The 21,796-nt window shown below is 35.3% G+C and overlaps 1 protein-coding gene across 1 annotated transcript in view; it reads right to left on the bottom strand.

The window, feature by feature from the left end:
- Positions 1–21,383, bottom strand: part of LOC148875883 (vesicle-fusing ATPase-like) — a 134,391-nt gene extending 113,008 nt beyond the window's left edge. Inside the window, exons 1-7 of the mRNA XM_088965637.1 lie at positions 21,090–21,383; positions 14,928–15,023; positions 14,751–14,832; positions 10,196–10,246; positions 2,533–2,700; positions 2,094–2,248; positions 1,852–1,960 (exon numbers count right to left, since the gene is read on the bottom strand). Coding sequence (XP_088821763.1) covers positions 1,852–1,960; positions 2,094–2,248; positions 2,533–2,700; positions 10,196–10,246; positions 14,751–14,832; positions 14,928–15,023; positions 21,090–21,274 — 846 coding nt within the window. The 5' untranslated portion in view covers positions 21,275–21,383. The remainder of the gene's footprint in view (positions 1–1,851; positions 1,961–2,093; positions 2,249–2,532; positions 2,701–10,195; positions 10,247–14,750; positions 14,833–14,927; positions 15,024–21,089) is intronic.
- Between the last annotated feature and the right edge of the window lie 413 nt (positions 21,384–21,796).

The following is a 21,796-nucleotide window of genomic DNA, read 5'->3' on the forward strand; positions in this document are numbered from 1 at the left end:
TGAACAAGTAGAGGGTGTAGAAGATGTTCAAGTTACCAACACTCAAAATGGGGCCTATTTCAGGTTCTTGGTCAAGTGGAAAGGGAAACCATCAATTGAGAACTCTTGGATTAGAGAAGAGAAGTTTATGAAGCTAGGTGGAAACATGTGCAAGGCTGCTAAAATTGTTGCCCGTACGTGGTCAAGCTCTTTTTAACCCGGTGGGAATGATGAGGCTAAAAAAATTGTGAATGTATTCTATTTTGCATGATTTTTGTAGTGGGATCAAATTGGTATTTTGGGTTCCTTTGTTGATAGTTAGGGATCAGGGGTATTTTCGTCATTTTATAAGTCAGATTTTTGGTCAGGGGCAGTTGGGTGCATTTTTGTTGGGTTTTGGTCTCTTGGATCTTTTTGTAACAAAAGTTATCTTTTGGGGGTTTGAAGTTAGATTTGATCTTAAGGAGTTGTTGGTGAGAAGGAAACATTCTAGGGGTAAGGGGCTTATGTGTAAACATTTTAACTAGCTTGTCCAGCAAGCCAGTGAGTCTTATAAAAGAGAAGGGGGTTGTTTCTATAGGGTCTTTTTGGTTCTCTCTCTTGTTTGAGATATAGCTCAGCCCCAGCTAGGGTTTTCAAGTATTGGGATCTTGGGTTTTGAGGAGTCGACCCATTTTGGCACCACCCAATCCCTCAATCGCTGCGTGTCTGCACGGGAGACCAGCTTGTTGCCATTGTTATTGTAGTGGAACTGTTCTAGGAGGAGTTTTACTTTAGGTTCAGGTTTGAAATCTCTAAATATCCAACTTGTTTTGTTATTTCCAGCTTGGTATTTCTTGTGCTTATTGCTGTATACTTTAAGTATTGCATGTAATTTGTCTTTCTGTCCACATCATCTTAGATGTCACAAGTTAAGGAACATGTTGATAAAAATCGAAATATAACCATGGTTGGCAATACAAATCCGCCATGCTCAAATCAACAAGAGACTCATGATGAAGCTTTGGAGCAGAAGAAAACTTGTAAGAGGGAGAAAATGAAGGACAGATCAGAGGTATGGGTTCATTTTACTCGACTTGAGCCAAATGAAAAAGGGGTTATTAGGGCTAAGTGTAATTATTGCCCTACAACTTACAATTATGATCCTAAGATAAATGGGACTATTAACCTTAGGAGTCACATGAATAAATGTAAGAACTACCCTTACAAATCTCCCAATGATTCAAGATAAAGACAACTATCAAGCGGGCACAACAGAGGGGGATAGGGCTAAGTGTAATTATTGTTTTCTATTTTTTCTTGACTGATCTCACATTAAACCTAAGTCTGTTACAGCAGTTACTCCAATTCCATGTAATGCCAATGCTTGCCTTGGCAAAAGTGTTTCACTCAACATTTTTCTAGCATATTCTCTTTTTTCCTTTTAGTGAAATTTTTACGTTACTATAAAAGAAATACTTGCCTGGGAAAGAGGCTTCTATGCAAAAAGACAAACTAATGAAATACTCTTTTTATACAAAAATAAGGATGAAATGCTTTTCCACCCTCTAAAGCTCATACCCAAGAAGCATAAATGCAGACTTTAAATGCTAAGTCCTTAAATAAAAATTATACAAGCAAGCTTCTAATGCTTCACCACTTGAAACGAAATACAATTTATGTTTGTGTTTATCCATGTGCATTGCACATGCCACCTAACTGCTGGCTCCACCCTTGCACCTACTAGTATAGGAACAAGCAAGCATAACAGAAGAATTGATCCTTGTCTCTAAATATTTGATGCACAGAACAAATAGGAAAGAACACAGAAACCAAAGTAATAACAGTCTTGAGTATCCATCTCCTTTTTTCTGAGTACAGCTTATACAATACCTTTGGTTCTTTCCCATTTAACATCTTTCCAATCTGGCGAGCCATGAGTGTCTTCCCAGTACCAGGAGGCCCATAAAGCAGCATCCCTTTGACATGCTTGATGCCCAATCTGGAATATCAAAAGCTTTTCTAATGAGGACCAAAAAGAAATCAACATACCCCCCCCCCCCCGAACACACATACAAACCCCAAAATAAAAATCCATTGAACCAAAAGGTTTAAATGACAAGAGTGTGAATTACTTATTCGTTACATGTGGGGGATAAACTCGAGAGGCAAATGCTCGTCTAAATATATTTTCAAATTCTGCATCTAGACCACCAATACCCAATGACTGGAAATTGAATTCCTTATGCTTAAAGATGTTGCTGCTGGCTGCTGCACGTTGATTGACAATCTGCACAACTCAAGAATGGTGAATCAATATAATTTGTCATCACCAAAGATGATAATAGCAATAATTAATAGATAATGGAGAAGCAAGATGGAATAATTTTAGAGAGAAGAGAAAGAAGCATATGACAAAAGAAAAAAAAAGGGTCTTAGCTATTTTCATAATTCCATTTGAAAATGAAAATTTAGTAGTTTTACATGATTTCAAGATGATTTGAACTGTCACACTGAACCAATAAGAGGAACTAGAGACAACAAGGAAAGCATATCAGCAAAAATGAAGTTTACCTTTATCCCACTGCTATTTGATGCTTCAAAAACAAAGTATGTCTCACTTGATATCATTCCCCTCTCAAGGGTCTTTGACTTTTCACTCTCTACGACTGCCTGTGTGACTGTAAAGATATAGTTGTTACCATGATATTCAAAAGATCCCCTTTGTCCTGCTGTCATAACCTGCACATGAGACAGTTTTAAAGCTAGATCCTAGAATACATCAGAGACAAATCATTTCCATTTTTCCAAGAAAAGACTTGAAAATAATATTAAGATGTAATATAAAATTCTAATACTTTTTGTTCATTAGCAAAATCAAAGAGATATTTTGGTCTGAACGTCAAAGAGCTTTATTAATGCAAAAGCTGACAAGAATACAATCATCTAGCTCTAAAACAAAAATAAGACATTAAAATCTTTCATGAAAACAGCAAACAAAATACAAAGTTCACTGAAGATACATCACAGCTGTAGTACATTTAGACAAGTGATGTTCTTTCTCAACAAGATCCTACATAGGACTCTGAATAAATTAAGAGACAAAACAAACATAATTCTCTTTTTTATGAAGTAATTAACCAATTCTCATATTAACTTTAAAAACCAGTGTATCTTTGTGGAATTGAGCACGGACTATTAATCAATTGCAAATGTACTTTCAGCATTTGGTCTAATTTCTTATAGCTGTTTAAAAGAAATTGGGTTACTTCAAAGAACCTTCCTGCATTGTTCTACCCAATGTTTAAAAACGACCCAGAAAGGGAACCATTTTAGTCAACGGTCCGACCGTCCGGTTCAAATGGATGGCCCGTTCTGACAGAAAAATTAAAAAAATAAAAAAATAATTAAAAAAATAAAAAAGGTCAAAAACCATTGAACGGGTCAATGGGTCGACGGTTCGACCGCCTGGATCAACGGTTTGTTGATTTTTTCAATGGTTTTTTACCAGATTCTGGGTTTTGGGTAAAACGGAACCAGTTGCTTGAACGGTTCCTGGGCCGAACGGTCCGACTGTCCGGATCAACGGCGGTTCGAAAACATTGGTTCTATCCATGAAAAGTAAGAGGTGAGAGGAGGCATTACTCTATTGTGGAATCCTTTCCCCCTTTGCCATATGAAGACACCAGCTTCTCAACTGATGTATTGGACAAAGAGATGAAAGAACTATGATTTGCAATTTACTGGTACATAATTTTGAAGGAGTTCCTTGGCCTAACATGTGACAACTTCAGTCAGCAATGGAAGGAGACAGTGTTTAACTCTTTTTCTGATAAATATAGAAGTTTAGAAGTATGTTTATATATGCTTGTACATGGTTTTATCTCATTAACCATGTAAAGAGGATCTAATCCTCTATGGGGGCTTTCTCCCTCTTTTTTCCATTTCATAATTACCATTTATCAAGAAATAGTTAATGCAGCAAGCTTTCTTAAATAGAGAGAGAGAGAGAGAAAGAGAAAGGGAAAACTTATCTTTTTTAAATAATTTAACAAATGAGTTTTGACCACTCATAACATCCTGGATGAAAAAAAATTATTGACAAACAACAAATTCATACCTTGACATGAGATGATTGATAAACATTGTACATTTAAGTTTCATCAGAACTTCCAAAAATCTGGAATTTCTTTCCAATTTCAAAGGTCAGCAAAACAAGTTCAGAAAGATAAATACTAAAGTTCCAAATGATTGTTATTCTCCAAGTACTGCAACATCTAATTGTGTTGGTTAAGTCTCATCCAATATCTAGGGAGGCAGACATGAGCCTTTTGGAATTAGAACCCCAGTTAAAAGCAAAGAAGCTCATCTTTATTAGTTGTAGCTTCCACAAAAAGGACCACTAAAGGCCCATGCAAGGTTCAAAATTTCGATATGATACACCTCATATCAAGCGTATTGTATTGTATCGTACGATACACCTATTTAAAGGTGTTTTGAGGAAACTATTCATTTTGATTATTATATAAATATAAAAATGAAACTTTGAAAAAAACACAAAAAATACTGCTATCAGATTTGATTAGAATTCTATCCACACCAACCAGCCCTGGGCTGTGGAGTGGTAGCATTTCCAATCACACTCTGTAAGAGGATATTTTTTATATTTTTGATAATCAACAATAACAGAAACTTTCATTAAAGAGGGAATAAAATAAGAAATACAAGACAAGGGTGGGTTCCTAGGAGTGCAAATATGCTAGCCGATAAGTTGGCAAGAAATGGGGTTAGGAAGAGATATTTTGGACGGGATGCCCAGGGCCAGGCTATAATTTGTAAGGTCCTTCTTGTTTCTTGTTTCTGCCTTCTCTGTAATGGGAAGAGGATCCCCCCTAGAGAGATGAGAATTAGGGAAAGATCTGAGAATATCCACCATATTTTTATGCATGTAACCTGTTTTTTTTTTTTTTTTTGAAAGTAAAGGTATTGTGTTAATATCAAAAGAGGAAGAGGATTCCTCAAAGCTTATGCAGAGCAATGATATGGGAGACTATACTAAACATTACAAAAAGACATTAAACTGAAAGATTAACATAAAAATAATTTGCTCCCAGGAATTACAAAAATGCTGATACTTCAAACCATTCATAATCTTGGCTCAGTTGGACAAAAAGCAATGGTTCTCTCCACTTGCGCAAAAGCTGAATAAATGATTCTTCTTCTCATTCCACACCAACCAGCAGATTGCAGGGGCCACCAGGTTTCAAAGAATAGCACCATTCAGTTTAAAGTCTTTACTTAGTCAAGCATCTAACAGACTTCTCAGGTCCCTAGGTGCAATCCATTGTTTATTGAAGAGCTTCAAACAATGAATCCAGACACCATAGAATAAGGAACTATGAATCAACAGGTACGAATAAGCAGCAAAAATTACTTTCCAGAGGTATCCCTTATCAATGGTGAGGATCTTGTCTTTGAATTCCTTTGCAGAAAGGGACCAAGAATTTAAAAGAAAGGCTACTCTTTCATGCAAAGCTTCCAAAAATGACTCCTTGCCTTCAAAAGCTCATTAACTTTTCTTATTTTTCCTTTGGAATTTCAACCAAGGGAAAATTTTCATTGGCAATTAACAGGTGAAGGAATATACCATGAGAAATCAAAAGCCCAAATTAAGTGAAGTGAAGGAAACAAAAACCAAACAATAACTGCAAAGTATCCCTATTCCAGCAATTCCACCAAAGCATCAATAGAACTTGGAACTCATAAGAACAAATTATTCAATTTGGATACAAAAGTTTGTCTCTCCAAGGAGAAGGAAAGGACACATAGACTCTTCAACAAAACCCTAAAATCAAAGCACTAGCATTGTTTCAAACCACCCCCCCCCCTCCCCAGGTAAAGAAAAAAAAAAAACACCACAAAATTGTCAAGACCAAGGAGAAAAAGTGATCTCAAGATTAGTTAGGCTAACTACCCAAATCAAAACAGGCCATTATGCCCATGTTTACATGATCTCTCTTGTTCTAAGAGAATCTTAAACTCCACATTCTACCATATTTCAAGAGAACCTTGCAAACAAGGTCAGGTCAGCAGTTTTGATTGGGAGATGTAGTTCAAAGTCTGCTCTGCAAAGCCTGGCCTCTTTTGAAAATGAATTATTTCTCATTTTCTTTTGCACATCCAACAAAACTGAATGATAGCAGTCACATCCCCAACTTGAGAGACAGCAAGAGAGAAAATGGAAGCATGAGCTAGTGTGAAAGCTTTTGAGCCAGAGCTTGGAGGAGGATAAAAGGCCATTGCATGCTGGTATACACAATCATTTTTCAATACAAGTGTGCAGCTTTAGTTGAACCTTGGCAAGGATACAATGCTAAAATGCTCCATCTAAGAAAAAAGAAGATATTCATTTAAACGAAAGAAGCATCTGGACTGTTGCAATCCTTTCAGAAGGTATTAATCACACCATATCACTGCAATCAAGTAGAACAATATGGGTTGTAACACAGATATCTATACTATGTTGTGTATTGATCCAAGATCTCATACAAATAATGAGAGTACAGTTGCAGATATCTTAAACTTTTTTTGGTAATAAATAAAAACAAAATTTATTAATAGAAAAAAAAAAGAGTACATCAAACAGTGATGAGGTATCACCATAGATACAAAGCCACAAAAGAGAACACTCAATGGAAAAAGAAAAGAAGTACAAAAGCCAAAAACATGAGAAACTTTAAGCCAATTCCAAAATGTTCCAAAATCCAAAACCAAGGTCTTTTTTTGTGATTCCTTCAAACTCTGGGAAAATGAGCACCCAGTGCATTATCCTTTTAGTGCATAATAAGGTGATAAGGTCCCTTGCTCAAGCCTTCTCTTCAAAAATTCCCCCGTCTTTCTTTCCATAGTTCCCAACAGACAGCAAAAGGAACGCAGCTCCAAATAATCTTTGCCTTGACATTTCCACTAACACTTGGCCAATTGGAGAAAAGGAACGCACCTCCAATTAGTCTTGAATAGACCAAAGAAGAAACCACATAAGAACTTTGAGTAGGGGCACTCAAAAAACAAATGATAGACATTATCCTCAGTTTTGAACATGATTTAATGTCAAAATGTTGCCTAATGCAACTAACCATGAGAAAGCTTCCACCCTTGGAGGGACAGGGTTTCCCCAAATTCCTCTTAGGTCTGGGATACCTTCATAACCTTGAAAAAGCCTTGTAAAAAGATTTGACTGAGAACAAACCATTTCAAGACTCTTTCCACCCTCTTGAATCTTTCCTTTCTACCTTTTTTTCAGTTGATTGATGTCTTGCAAGTAGACCCACACACTCTTGAATTTCCCAATCAAAGACAGATCTCCTGAACTTTGGGCACCACAGAGCTCTACCTTGAATAATCTCAAAATTCTCCACAACATAGCTATTTTTCATCTCCAACCTATACACCTGAGGACAAAGATCACAAAACTTTCCAATACCCAGCCAATCATCTTCCCAGAATTTGATTGTTGATCCATCACCAACCTTGAAGGATACAAGGTTGAGAAAAGCTGATTGGAAGTACATAATTGCTTTCCAATTCACCTCTCTAGCATCCCACCCAAATCCAATCACCTCATATTTACAAACCACCACCCTCCTCCAAAGAGCCTCCCTCTCCAAACCAAATCTCCACAACCATTTCCCCGAAAAAGCTTTATTGAACTTCTTCAATCTTCTTATTCCTAGTCCTTTGTCTTTCTTATCCTTGCAAACCTCATCCCACTTAACTAAGTGGAATTTCTTTCTGATCCCTTTAACTCCCATAAGAACTCCTGCATTTTTTTCAATTATCAGGGAAGTTAGGGCTTTTAACAGTGAATGGTAAGATACTATGAGATTAGACAACACCCTCTTAATAAGAGTTATCCTACCACCAACAGAAAGATACTTCCCCTTCCAAAATGGTAGTCTTTAATCTATTCTATCAAGAACCAGCTTCCATGTTGAAGAAATCTAATATTTTGCACCAATAGGGAGACCCAAATAAGTATAAGGGAACTCCCCCACCAAGCACTCTAAGGTAGTTGCATAGTCTTCCAAGAGAGACTTAGAAATATCACCCACCCCAATCATCACACTCTTTTTCAAGTTGATTTTTTGTTCTACTAGCATCTAATAGAAATTGAGGATTATCTTAGATTCAGCACTTGCACAGACGAGGCATCCAAAAATATCTGAGTGTCATCAGCAAATTGAAGAAGAACAATGGAGACTCCACTTCTACCTTCTTTAAATCCTTCAAACATCCCAACTTCTGCTCCTTTGCACAACAAACAAACTTAAAACGTCTGCCACCAGAACAAATAACAAGGGGGATAAAGGATCTCCTTGTCTTATGCTCCTTTGGGCTTGAAAAAGATGTATGGGTGAACCATTAACAACGACTGAAAAAGAGACTGAGTAAATGCACGCAAACATCCCGCTTCTCCATCTTCCCCCAAAGCCCATCCTAGACAAAACATCTTCTGAAAACCCCACTCTGCATGGTCATACGCCTTTTCAATATCAATCTTGCAAACTAAACCTTGTTGTCCACTATTCAGTCTTGAATCAACACATTCACTTGCAATCATCACTCCATTAAGAATAGGCCTACCTTCCACAAACGCCATTTGGGTTGGACCCACAACTTCATGAAGAACTGATCTTAGACTTCTAGAAAGCACCTTAGCAATGATTTTATATGGAATGAGGTCAAGCTGATTGGTTTAAATTCCTTGACTCTAGATGCCCCTTCCACTTTCAGGATTAGAGATTTGAAAGCTCCATTTGCACTCCTCTGCACCGACTTTTCCAACCAAAATTCATACATCATTCCCATTACATCCTCTCACATGCCAGAAGTTCTTGAAGAAACAAAGATTGAAACCATCAGGACCTGGAGCCTTGTCACCCTTCATGATACTTATTGCTTCCCAAACTTCCTTCTCATCAAATTGTTTTTCCAACCAGTCTCTCAATCCCTCCCTAATCATTCCAAGCTGTAAATCTCCCAAGAATACCTTTCGATTTGGGCCTGCCTTGTACAAATTGATGTAGAAGTTCCTAATTTCCTCCATCACTTCTTTTGGGTCATCAATGACTCTGTTTCCCCCCCTTCAATCTAGAGATGAAGTTTCTTCTCCTCCTACCTCTTGTTAGTGCATGGAAGAATGTTGTATTTTTATGTCCCTCCTTTAGCCAAATTGCTCTTGATTTCTGCTCCACATGACTTCATGTGAATCACATCCAAAATTTCCTCTCTCACACTTTCTTTCTCCCTTTTGCCTTCCCTAGAGAGCACATCACTTTCCTCTAATCTCTCCAATTCTGCCATTTTTCTAAGAATCTCAGCTTTTTATTTGAGATGTTCCCAAAACCTCCCTATTCCAAACTCCCAAATCTTCCTTTAGAGCCATAATAGGCTTCCTCATCAGAATGTAACCTGCCCTTCCTTTAAAATGATAACTTCTCCACAAAGGCAACATAAGGAGGATGTTTAAGCCACATGTTTTCAAATCTAAAAGGTTTTGGCCCATCAGGTTTGTGGAATTTTCTCAAGAGGATAGGTTTATGATCCAACAAAGCCAAAGTAATGGTTTCCTGAACCAAGTCAGAAAAATTTTCCTCCCATTCTCCATTACAAAGGAATCTATCTAGTCTCCTTAAAATAGGTGGGTCTTGACCATTCAACCAAGTAAAACCAGATGCCAATCTACTACAATCAATCAGCCCATTCCTTCTTATAAACTCCCTGAAACTCCTCATAGCCCTGGAAACCCTATTGTCCCTTCCCCCTTTCCTCTCACTCAGTGACAGACATTAACACCCCCCCCCCCCCCGCACACACACACACACAATCAACTCCCTCCAATTCCTCCCATAGCTCTTCCTTACCCCCTCCCTTGTAGGTCCATAAACATTTAAACCAGCACCCCACAATTCAGTCCCAAGTTATCCAGCACCACTTAAAACAGAATGCGACTTCTGAAAAAAAAAAAAAAAAGACACCTTAGCCCACACTTCAGAATCCCAAATCACCACTAATCCCCCCAAAACCCCACAGCTTCACAAACAACCCACACAAATTTTGGAAGACACTCTAAAATTCAAACAAACATTGGTTAGAAACAGAAGATCAAATAATTGACAAAAAAAATACATATAACTGAAATTAGAAAATAAATATGCAAGCCATAAATAACTCATACCTGGTTAATAAATCTCTTGTGAAATTGTTGTGACAGAAGATTGGCATCAATCTGCAATGGAGTATATACAAGTGATATTAGCTCCCATAAAACATGCCAAGTGGGTAATAGACAAAAATAGTTGTAGGCAAATGGGCATCACTAGGGGTGAATTCAAGCCAAACCAAGCTGAATATCTGGCTATTCAAGCTCGGTTCGCCAAAACACTATGAAGCTCGAACTCGAGCTTGATTCAAGCTAGAGATTTGAGCACGAATTCAGATTGACTTGAAAACTCATAAGTTCAAGCTTGGCTCGGCTCAAGCTTGACTGTAAGCCAAACTTCCTATAAAAACAAAAAACTATACATATAAAAAATATATTTTTAATTTTACATGTAAAAAAATAGCAATTATAAAAACTAGATATTATTATACACATAAAAAATTATACATACTATTAAAAAACTAGATATTATTATACACATATATATACAACTATTAAAAGTGTGAATGAGGTCTAGATTCTGGATTTTTTTAACTAAAAATACCCTTATTTTTTGAACTTGGTTTCCCTATAATATGAGGGCAAAACACATAATAAGAATTACTACTTTTATTAAATTCAATATATTCCCCATCATTAACAGTTATATTTAAGGTATTAACTCCTACTTATTTTCATTAAATCTTATATTTAAAGCACATTAAATAAATGAGATTTGTGGATTTTTCTTGACTAAAAACACCTCTATTTATGAAATTGAGGTCCCTCTTTAACTGTGTGGACAAAATATGTACTTTAAAGTACTATTAAATTCCCTTTCATTAAGGTATTAATTCTCATTCTCTCCTTACATACTTAATTATAGGTACTTTTATTTCTCACTAGTAAATTCTACAAATGAAATCTATATCCACTATTTTTAACCAATGTTCTCATTGTTAAATAATAAAAAATTAAAAATAAATATAAATATTACAAACATTATAAAAAATTGTGAAAAAAATAGGCACATCTCTAATATTATCTATTTATCATATCAAATAACAGCAAGTATGCTAAATAAAAGTATTTTTATTCAATGAAAATGAATTAATGAAATACAAGATTTAAAATTGACCCAAAAACAAAACCATTTTCCTATTCAAGTGGTAGTAGTCAATGGTTCAACCTTTTAGGTCAAATGGATCAACCTATGATATCATAAATAAATAATAAAAACTTCAAAAAGGATAGAGACACAAAAATTGTTAAAAACATAGAAATTTTGTAAAACAACATTTGGGTGCATCTCTAATATTATGTATTCATCATAATAAACAACAAGTGTGATAGATAAGATTTATTTTTATTAATGATAGAAATAGAATTAAAAAATAAACTAACATAAAATGAAAATTGTTTTTGCATCTAATTGACAATCAATGGTCCATAGAGAGGCAAATTAAGTAGGATTAACTAGAACTCAAATTGATCCTAATTTTAGACAAGCTAACTTCGATTTTCAATCCTTGATTTAGGAATAATGTTGTATGCCCTTAGGTCCAATCAGAATGATGTACATTATGACATTTTATTGTAAATGAATAAAGTACATATTTGATTCATGTTATTATGGTGTAATGAGACTTGTGTTAGTTTAGAATCTTCACAGCCATTGGATAGATCTAAGAAGATTTATCCTACCAAGGTTGACACTGATGTGCCGCCAAGTTGGTTAGGGTAGCTTGTCTCAACTGCCAAGGTGAGACCTGAGGTATATGCAATGTGGGTTTTCTTGAAACCCTGAACTGGACCAAAATTCCAATATTGCCCTGAACCTTGGAGATAGATGGGCAAAACTGGAATGTTACACCTGACCCCTAGACTCGATTATGATACTGCACTAGGTGTCGGATTGGGCTGTGTTTGATATGCCAATCAGTGAGATCCTTAGTGGGGGTCAAAACCTGGGTATGTTGGGACTGTCCGAGAATTCATCTGAGTGGGTGATCATAGTGACAGGATCAGCCCCTTTGTCGGACAAAGTGAATGATCAGGGATGCACTCTCTCTGATGGAAACCAAAACTACTGGCAGTCGATTTCAACCGTTGAAATTTATTTTGCAAAATATATTTATATAGAGATATAAATATATATTATGGTTTCAAAATGTTTGCAAAAGGTTTTAATTCCCGGGATCTATGAGTAGAGAGTGCAACACTGTACTTTGCAACCGAGGGAGAGGTCCTCTCTTGTTGGGCAGTGTTTAATCATTATGGGCTAAGAGGTTAAGTGTAAAACCATTGAGGGTAATACCTGATGGGCTAATCTTGCATCTGCCCACAGTCCATGGGTCTTTTATAAGGTGGCTTGACCCAAGGACCATTTAGTGTAAATGTTGGACCCATTAAGAGCCCATGGTGATGAACTTAGGGGTTCACTGTCTCCTACAGTGAATTCAGCCAGGCCTTGTAACAGAGACTGGGTTGAACCCATGTGGCTGATGTGTAGATCAATGTTTGGGTCCCACGCCATACAAGGATAGCCAACTGGGCAGCAGATTAAGAGGGCCAGTGAGCACATAGACTTAGTGGGCCTAAAGCCCAATTTGAACTGGCTTAATGAGATTAATTAAAAGGGGATGGTTCTGGGATTTGGATCAGCTGATAGGATAAGAGATTATCCCTATCCACTCAAAGAGTCCAGATCCAAATAATGACTTGGATCAGGAAACTCCTAATTAGATTAGGAAGGCTGATATTTATCTGCAGATAAGATAAGGGATTATGTTTATCTCTTAAAGAGAGTCTAGATCCAAATATAAGATTTGAATTAGGAAACTCCTAATGAGATTATGAGAACCTCTCTTTAAGGCTATAAATAGAAGAGCAGGGTGAACCTCCAAATCATCTAACAGTCTGTTGAATTACAGAGAGAGACAACACAGTTTGACTGCACTGTCTTCTGTTGTTATTCTTTCCTGCTCTTGCCACCCTACCCAATTCGATCTCCACTAGTGGGAGTGATCAAGAACAGTTCTTGATATTGCCCTTTGCTAGAAAAGGAAATCTAAAGTCGTGCTCACCAGCCCTCCATCATATTCTTGTTGAAGAATTCGGTTCTTGCTGAAGAACCGTCCTACTGATTCTACTTCACCTCACACCGTGTCATCTTCGATGGAAGCAGTCTTTGGTCTTCTCCTTGGGCATGAAAACTTTCACTGGGGGTTTATTATTACTCCATATCAGGTATATCCCTCTACTCCCTTTTGATTTCATATCTGGTCCGGTTTGGTTTCAAGATTGATCCTTGAAAATGCAGTTTTCTAAAACAGGGAATGTAATTTCCACATGGGAGAGAGAAAAATTTTGGAAATTTCACCCAACCTTCCTATAGGGTTCGGCCATCCATATGATAGATCTCTCATCCCTTCACCTAGGCCTAGGCTCAAAAGGTTTGGGCGTTTTATTTTTTGGGTTGAGCTAAGCCTATCCCTTCGGTAGCTAAAGCCAAGCTTGATTATACACATACAATAAATACATATATAGCAAATATTTGCATACATGCATGTATATGCAATTATACACATACATTTTATATCAAATTTTATCATGAGGCTAATTGATAGACCCAGGTGCATCAAATTTCAATGCAAGTTAGGCCCATGTTGGATAAATTGGGCTTGACTTTGGTCTTGAAGCCTTAGGTCCAATGCATAGGGTTGGGCCTAGGTTAAGCTTAAATTCAGCCCAACCTACTTGGCTTGCACCATAATGGTCCAATTGTTTGGGTAAATGGGTTAACCAATGATGTCATAATTAAATAATAAAATTTTAAAAATAGATAAAAACATAAAATTTATAGAAATTTTTGACATATCTAAGATATTATAAACTTATCATTTCAAACAAAAATAAGTGTGATAAACAAAAAATATTTTCAGAATTAATTATGTAAATGGAACAAAGAACTTAAAGTTACCCAAAAATGAGATTGATTTCTTTCAAGTCAAATAGGCCATCACATGATGTCATAATTATATAATAAAAAATAAAAAAAAAAGATAGAAATAAAAAATATAAAAAACACAAAAAATTGTCAACAAAAGTTTTGTACATCTCTAATATTCTATATTTATCATAATAAAAAAATAAATATGATAAATTAGAAGTATTTTTATTAACAATGAAAATGAAATATAAATTTTAAATTCACTAGCACACCATGCTTCGATTATTATCCTTTTTAAATGGTTCTAATAAGGATATTAAAATTATTAATGTTATCTGAAATTGCCACGTGTAATGTATATATGCCTTACGATCTGAGCTTTATTAGGCTAGAGCTCACCACAAAGCTCAGTTTAGACTAAGCCAAAAGCTTGTGCAAAGCTCGATTTGTGTCCACCCCAGCTTTATTAGGCTAGAGCTCACCACAAAGCTCAGTTTAGACTAAGCCAAAAGCTTGTGCAAAGCTCGATTTGTGTCCACCCCAAGGAATCACTCTCCACAAAAAACCAAGTATATAACTCATTTAGGCTCAAGTATCAGAAATATCACAAGGTACAACCTATCCAATGAAAAGGCTTACCTGTTCACTTTTAGTCCCTTTCTTCACAAACTCCAACTCCAATGTAAGCAATGCTAGGTTGAAACCGTCAGGTGGAATAAATCTAGGTAATATGGTACCATTGGAAAATTACAAAAAAAGCATGAAGAACACATAAAATACATCTAAAAGAAAAAACCCAAGGCCCAATCATCTAACCTGCTAGCAGATACTGTGTCCCCAGTAGAAACTCTTGCATACCTTCGTTGGATGGCATTTAATGCAATATTACCATCATGTATACTTTCATGTGCAGTATGTATTAGTTAAGGGTCCAAAAAATGTGAACTCCTTCAAAAACAGACACCAGCCAACCATTCTTAAATTGTTTAAAAATTTTGGTGTTGTATAAAAATTCCTACCACGAAATTTGTAGTTATTGACCAAAAAAATAATTACCACCACATCAGAGGGGCAAGAGGAGCAATTTTTTCCACTCAATATCAAAAGAGGAATACACTTGCAAGAAAATCAATGTTTTGACCTAAAAAAATAAATAGCATGCAAAATAATAATAACCAAAGAATATTATAAGTGAATTATAATTTCAACTTCAAAAAAATATATACAAATGAACCAACACCTTGAAAAGGAAGTGCAACAGTGCCTCATGGATCCCCCGGGACATGAAGCCTATAACTCAAGTTAGACTTATCCCTCAAACCCATACTCAGAAACATATATCTATATCTACATCTATACTACTATTAAAAGTACAAATGAGCATGTGGACAAAAATGCCGCTATTTTTTAATTTGGTTCTCTTTGATTGTGAGGGCAGAAAAAGGCAATTAATTTGAACTACTACTTTTCACTTCATTCAATTCCCTTTCATTAAGTCTTATATTGGAGGTATTAACTCCAATTCTTTCTCATTAAAATCCTATACTTAAGGTGTTTTTTACCAATAGATTCTACCAATTAGATCTATATCTAATACTTTTAACAATTTAAAACCCATGTTTTTTAGAACTGACCCAAAACTAAACCATTATTTCTTCCATGTGGCAAGGAAACAATTCAACCATTCGGGTGAAATTGGCCAACCCATGATACAATAGCTAAATAATGAATTTTTTTAAAATAGAGATAAATACAAAAATTAAAAAAAAAGCAAATAAAATGGGCACATCTATAATATTTTTCATTAATCATATCAAAGAAAAATAAATGTGATAAACATTATTTTTATTGATAATAGAAATGAAATACATTGATGCAAAATTTAAAATTCCCCTTCTTAATGAAATTGGTTTTGTTATTGATTAAAAAATTGCTTTTCTGTTTGGTGACAAGTCAATAGTTCTCCTTTCAAGCCAAATGTGTCAACCCTTGATGTCATAATTAAATAATAAAAAATATAATATATAAAAATATAGAAAAATACAGAAAAAAATCTTGAAATTTTGTAAAAAACAAATAAGTGTGATAAATAAGAATTTTTTTTATCAATGTTGAGAGAACTAGACCGGGCATAGAACCAGAGAAAGGAGAGGTTCAAGGGTCAGAGGTTTGATCGGGGCCAAATCGAAGGTCGAACCCTGATGATGTGGCATATACATATATATACTATGAGTCATATAAATACTATATATAATATATTTTACAACTTTTAATATACATAAATATGGTGGATGGAAGGTAAGTTTCTTAATTTTTAAAACAAATGACTACGGTTCAAACCTTTTAATTTACATTTACTTTAAAATACGTGCATAATAATGTAATATGAACAAAAAAGAGTCATTAATTAGCATTAAGTAAAGAGGTGGATTAGTAGTAATTAAGTAATCTGTAAAAATAAGAGGTCTTGGGTTCCAATCTTGTTAACAACATTTTAAAATTTCACTTATGTATAGACCTGGGTAGTTTCATGAAACCAAGACTGGTTCACCAATTTTCTGGTTAAACCGGCCAGTCAGCCGATTTTCACCTGGTTTGAGTAATTCTGATTATTGGGGTGTAACTGAACCGGTTAGTGCCATGGGTCATGGTTCAACCGGTTCGATCGGTCAGTTCGATCTGGTTTTCTAAGCACAGGTTTTTACACATAGAAATATAAAAAAAAATGTAGAAAATTTTGGAGACATATTATTACTACTATTATCACATCCAAACTTGCCACGTGCAAAGCACATACACATTTGCTAGTAAATTATAAAAATGTGAAAGAGGAAAGCAAAATACTCACATTAATTTTATCAATAATTGTTGCATTAACAATGAAAGTGTAATAATGAGAGTGAGAGGGGCCTTGGTGTCTAGGGGAGACTTCAATCTTTAAGGTCTTCAAGGGAAACAAACAACTCAAACCAAGGTATTACTATCATCATGAGGAAGTTTAAAAATCTAAATGAATCCTTTGAGCTAAAGGAACCCCCTCTATTACAAGTTGAGTTCACTTCATCAAACTTTCAAACCAACCCAATCTACTCCAAAGTCCAAACTAAATAGGTTGTTGATTTTAAGAGGAAGTTGAAAGCCTTAAAAGGGAATTTAAAAGATTGGAATAAGAATCATTTTGGAAGAATTGAAGAAGCTCAAGAGAGAATCACTTCTAGGATAGAGTTGAACAAAAAGAAACATTTGAGAGAATTTAGTGAGGAAGAAAGAATAGAGCGTTAGAAGTTGAAGGTGGAGTTGGAAGATCTTTTAAGAAAAGTAAGAATTTTCTAGGAGACAAAAGTCAAGATGTAAATGGATTTAGGAGGGGACTGAAATACGAGATTTTTCCATTCTTTAGAAAATGGGAGGGGAAGGAAATTTTTCATAACTAGTGTGGAAATGGATGGAATTGATGTAAGAAGAGAAAAGGAGATTGTTAAGGTTTTTTTGGGCCACTTCAGAAGCATTTTTTCCCAAAATAGGGGGGAACAGACAAGAACTCCATAATCAGGAATTGGATAGGATGATAAGCAGTCAACAAAGTTCTTTGGAGAGCGATTTTAGCATTGAGGAAATTAAAAAGGTTGTCTTCTCCATGGAAAGATTAAAAGTACCATGTCCAGATGGATTTACTATGGCTTTTTTCCAAGATTGCTGGGATTTTCTTGATGGAAAATGATTTGAAAGAGGTATTTGATAAGTTTCACCAGAAAGGGGAGATCTCCCCGGGAACAAACTCAACCTTCAGGCCAATTAGCTTGGTGAGCAACCTATATAAAATAATAGAAAATGAAGCTAAAACCCCAAGGGACTTCAGGCCAATTAGCTTGGTGGGCAACCTATATAAAATAATAGAAAAGGTTCTGTTAGACAGAATAAAGAAGGTTTTTCCCATAGTGATTTCACAAAATCAAGGTGCACTTGTGGAAGGGAGAAAATTTGTGGACCAAATTCTAGTGGAAAATGAATGTGTAGTAGGTAAGAAGAAAAAGGAGGGAAAGGGTTTATTTGTAAATTGGGCTTAGAAAAGGCTTATGAATTAGTGGATTGGTCCTTCCTTCTTGAGATTATGGAGAGATTTGGGTTGGGAGGAAAGGTGGAGATTGTGGATTAAAGGATGCCTGAGCTCAGTGCAATATTCAATTCTGATCAATATGCCTACTAGAGATTTCTTCCCAACTAAAAGAGGTTTGAGAAATAGTGACCCTTTGTCCCCTTTCCTATTCACTATAATTGCAGAGGTCCTAAGTAGAACTATCTTAAAGATAGACATGGATAACCTAATCATAGGCTAAAGGGTGGGAAGGACTGAGGTTGTAGTTACACATTTGCAATTTGCAGATGACATAATTCTACTTGTAATGACATTAGCATTGAGTTTTTGTTTGTAATGACATTAGCAATAAGTCCCTTAGAAACCTAAAGACCCTTACCAGTTCCTTTGAGAAGTTATCTCACTTAAGGATCAACTTGGGGAAGGGCTGTCTAGTGGGTCTGAATTTGCATGATGAGGAAGTCATTAGAATATCAGATTTCTTAGGCTACAAAGTCAAGATCTAAGAGCTTTTGGAAGCTTGTGTTGGAGAGATTTGCAAATAAAGCCGGAACTTTGAAAAAGAAATTACATTTCTTTGGGTGGGAGGATACCAAATTTTGATAGAGGGAGACTCTAAATTGTAGATTGAGTGGATGCAATCTGGTAAGTTGGGAGCCTGGATTTATAAGCAGCCCATATGAGAAATCCTCAACACAACAAGGGAGATCAGTGTGTGCTTCAAACGGACAAGGAGATCAGCTAATGGTTTAGCTGACATGTTGGCTAAACAAGGGACTGTGAGGGAGAGAATGTTCTAAGCAGTTTTGTAAGAAAGATTACTGGGGGCTCAACACCTGTTTAGGGGTTGACAGCTGTAATTAACTCTAGAAAGTTATACTTAAGTTGTATTCATGAAGCTACTGTTCTCTAACCTTCCTATCTACTTCTTCTCTACCTTCTGTATCACTATTAAAATTGGTAGGCAGTTAGAAAAATTAATGAGGGATTTTTGTGGGAACCAAGGGATGGGAAGAAAGACCACTTGGTAAAATGGGAACAAGTTAGTAGACCCAAAGAAAAATGTGGGCTTGGGGTTGTAAACTTGGTTCAAAAGAATTCAGCCTCTTAGGAAAGTGGTTGTGGAGGTTTCCTTTAGAAAGAGATAGGCTCTGGCACAAGGTAATCGAAAACATAAATGGTCAATCGGACAATAGATGGGGTGCAATGGTAGCTATTAATGCAACTTCGATCTCTCCTTGGAAAGCAATTTATGAGGTATATCATTTTTTGTTAATCTCATCCGATATGATGTGGGTTGAGAAATAAAGATGTATTTATATAAGTTGACCAAGTGAAGAAAAGAAAAAGAAATGAAAGAAAGCAGCATTAGTTATTTAAAGCTATTTCATGCATTTGATGCATCTTGATAATAAACATTTCCAACTCAAAAACTTTGATTCTGTCAAATAGAAGGTGAATTAGTGAAATACAATGCAAATTCTAAAGCTAAAAACTTTGAAGGAGAAGTAAATATCCCTTGAACGTTAAGTAGATATTCGATATATTCAATACACTCATATCTACCATGCCTATACATGTGGCTTTTTACCAACCAAAAAGGAAAACAATAGAAGTATATAAGTTATACTAGATATGACAATATATTAAATAAATATAAATACTAGTTTGTTCCAATTTGACAACAGTTTACTTGATTGCTATACAAACCTTTTTAAAAGCAAACCCCAATAATAAATGTAACGTTACCACTTTGAGGTGAATATCACCAACATTTTATGCATTAAGCAATGCACCTAGATGCATTTCAACGGCACCTTTCCATAAGGTGTATGCTTCCCAGTCCCTACAACCTTATAAATACTTGATAAATAGAATGATATAGACTTGATTAGAAACTGAAATTTCCAAAAAGAGACATCAAGCACCACCGAAACACAAGGAAAAAAAAACATGTCAGGCACCAAGGAATACTCAATTTGTGAGCACCTTATAGAAGTCCACGTAAACACAATACAAATTGTGCTTCTAATTTTCAATTTATTTATAAGTAAAAAAAATAGTTCGAATTTGAAACAGTGAATGAAAAGTTTCTTTCGAAATTTATCCACATTTTATTACAAGGTAATACAGAAACAAATATTTATGGGGCAAAATCATCAGAAAACTAGGAGTATGAGTTTCATTCCTTATGAGATAGGCTAACCAATTAAAAGCTGCTAAAAAGGCACAATATGAAATGCTTAAGCCAGAAGACATTCTTATCGAAATATTCTCTACTTATGATGTTGTAAGAAGGTAATGTATAAAGAAATCATTTCCACCACTTAACGGAGAAACTCACATGCAGAGCATTGCCCATTGTAGAACAGAAATATATATTTCATATGAAAGAGACATTCTACTAATACATTGGATGGATCGAGAGGCAGTAAAAGCAAACCTAGAATTAAATAACAAGAGGACCATAAAGATGAAGAAAATGAGGCTGGTTGAGTCAAAATTCAAAAGCATCCCACCCACCCCTCCTAAGACAATTTCATGGGATTCATTTCATTTCTATTGACTACTAATAAATAATAACAGAATATTTACTAGTTGAAGCTGGAAATGAAGGTAAATGTTGAAAAAGTTATGTCCCTTGCATTGGTTATTGCTCGTCCTAGTTATTCAGTAAAATCAAATCATCATTTCCAACACTTCAATTAAATGATCTTCGATTTAAACCAATAGGAAAAAAGTAAAAAATTTATCATCCAAAAGAAATATAAAGCAGTCTACCAATCAAGAAAAAAATGTAAAACAGTCCATATAGAAAGCACCAAGCACAAATTATATGAATTAACAACTGGCTCCAAAGAAAACCGGGAATGAAAGGATATCGGAGAGACAGAACGAAGGAATCGGCCACCAATGCTAGGAAGAGATTAGACCCAGGAACTGCAAAGTTTTTGAGATCTGAAGCTGAGCAATAAGCAAGATTGGTGAGAGCTAGATCTGCGGATGGTGTATTCGTGACGATCATAGTGATAGGAGCATTCGTACTAGCTGAACCTCTCCCCGTCATTGAAGAAAATCAAATAGAAAAACGTTTCCTCAAGGCCTTGCAGCGAGTGTAATAGAGATGAAAGTAACAGTTTTTTCCTTTGATTCTAAGGAACGAAAACAAATGAGGGGATCCGATAACTAAGGGAGTAATTTGATAATTTGACGGTTGAGAACCTCTATTTATTCAAGTGAATAATACGCGGGAGTCTAGGAGAACCTCTATTTGACGGTTGACTAAGGGTGTTATTTGATAATTTGACGGTTGAGAACCTCTATTTGATAGTTGATTAAGAGTGTTAACATAATGTTAACATTATAACATTATAATAATTTTATTAACATTTTTATATTATTAATATTTATTAATAATTACAATAGTCATTGTCAAAAACATTATTAATATTATTATTAATAATATATTAATATTATTAGTGACATTAATGTTATAATGTTAACATTACTATTAATGTCATAATGTATAATGTTAATAATAATAATGTTAATATTAATTAACATTAGCGTTACGATTAACATTATACTA

This window comes from Nelumbo lutea, chromosome 1 (assembly GCF_056320005.1).
Source record: "Nelumbo lutea isolate HS-2025 chromosome 1, American lotus-T2T, whole genome shotgun sequence".
Lineage (NCBI taxonomy): Eukaryota > Viridiplantae > Streptophyta > Magnoliopsida > Proteales > Nelumbonaceae > Nelumbo > Nelumbo lutea.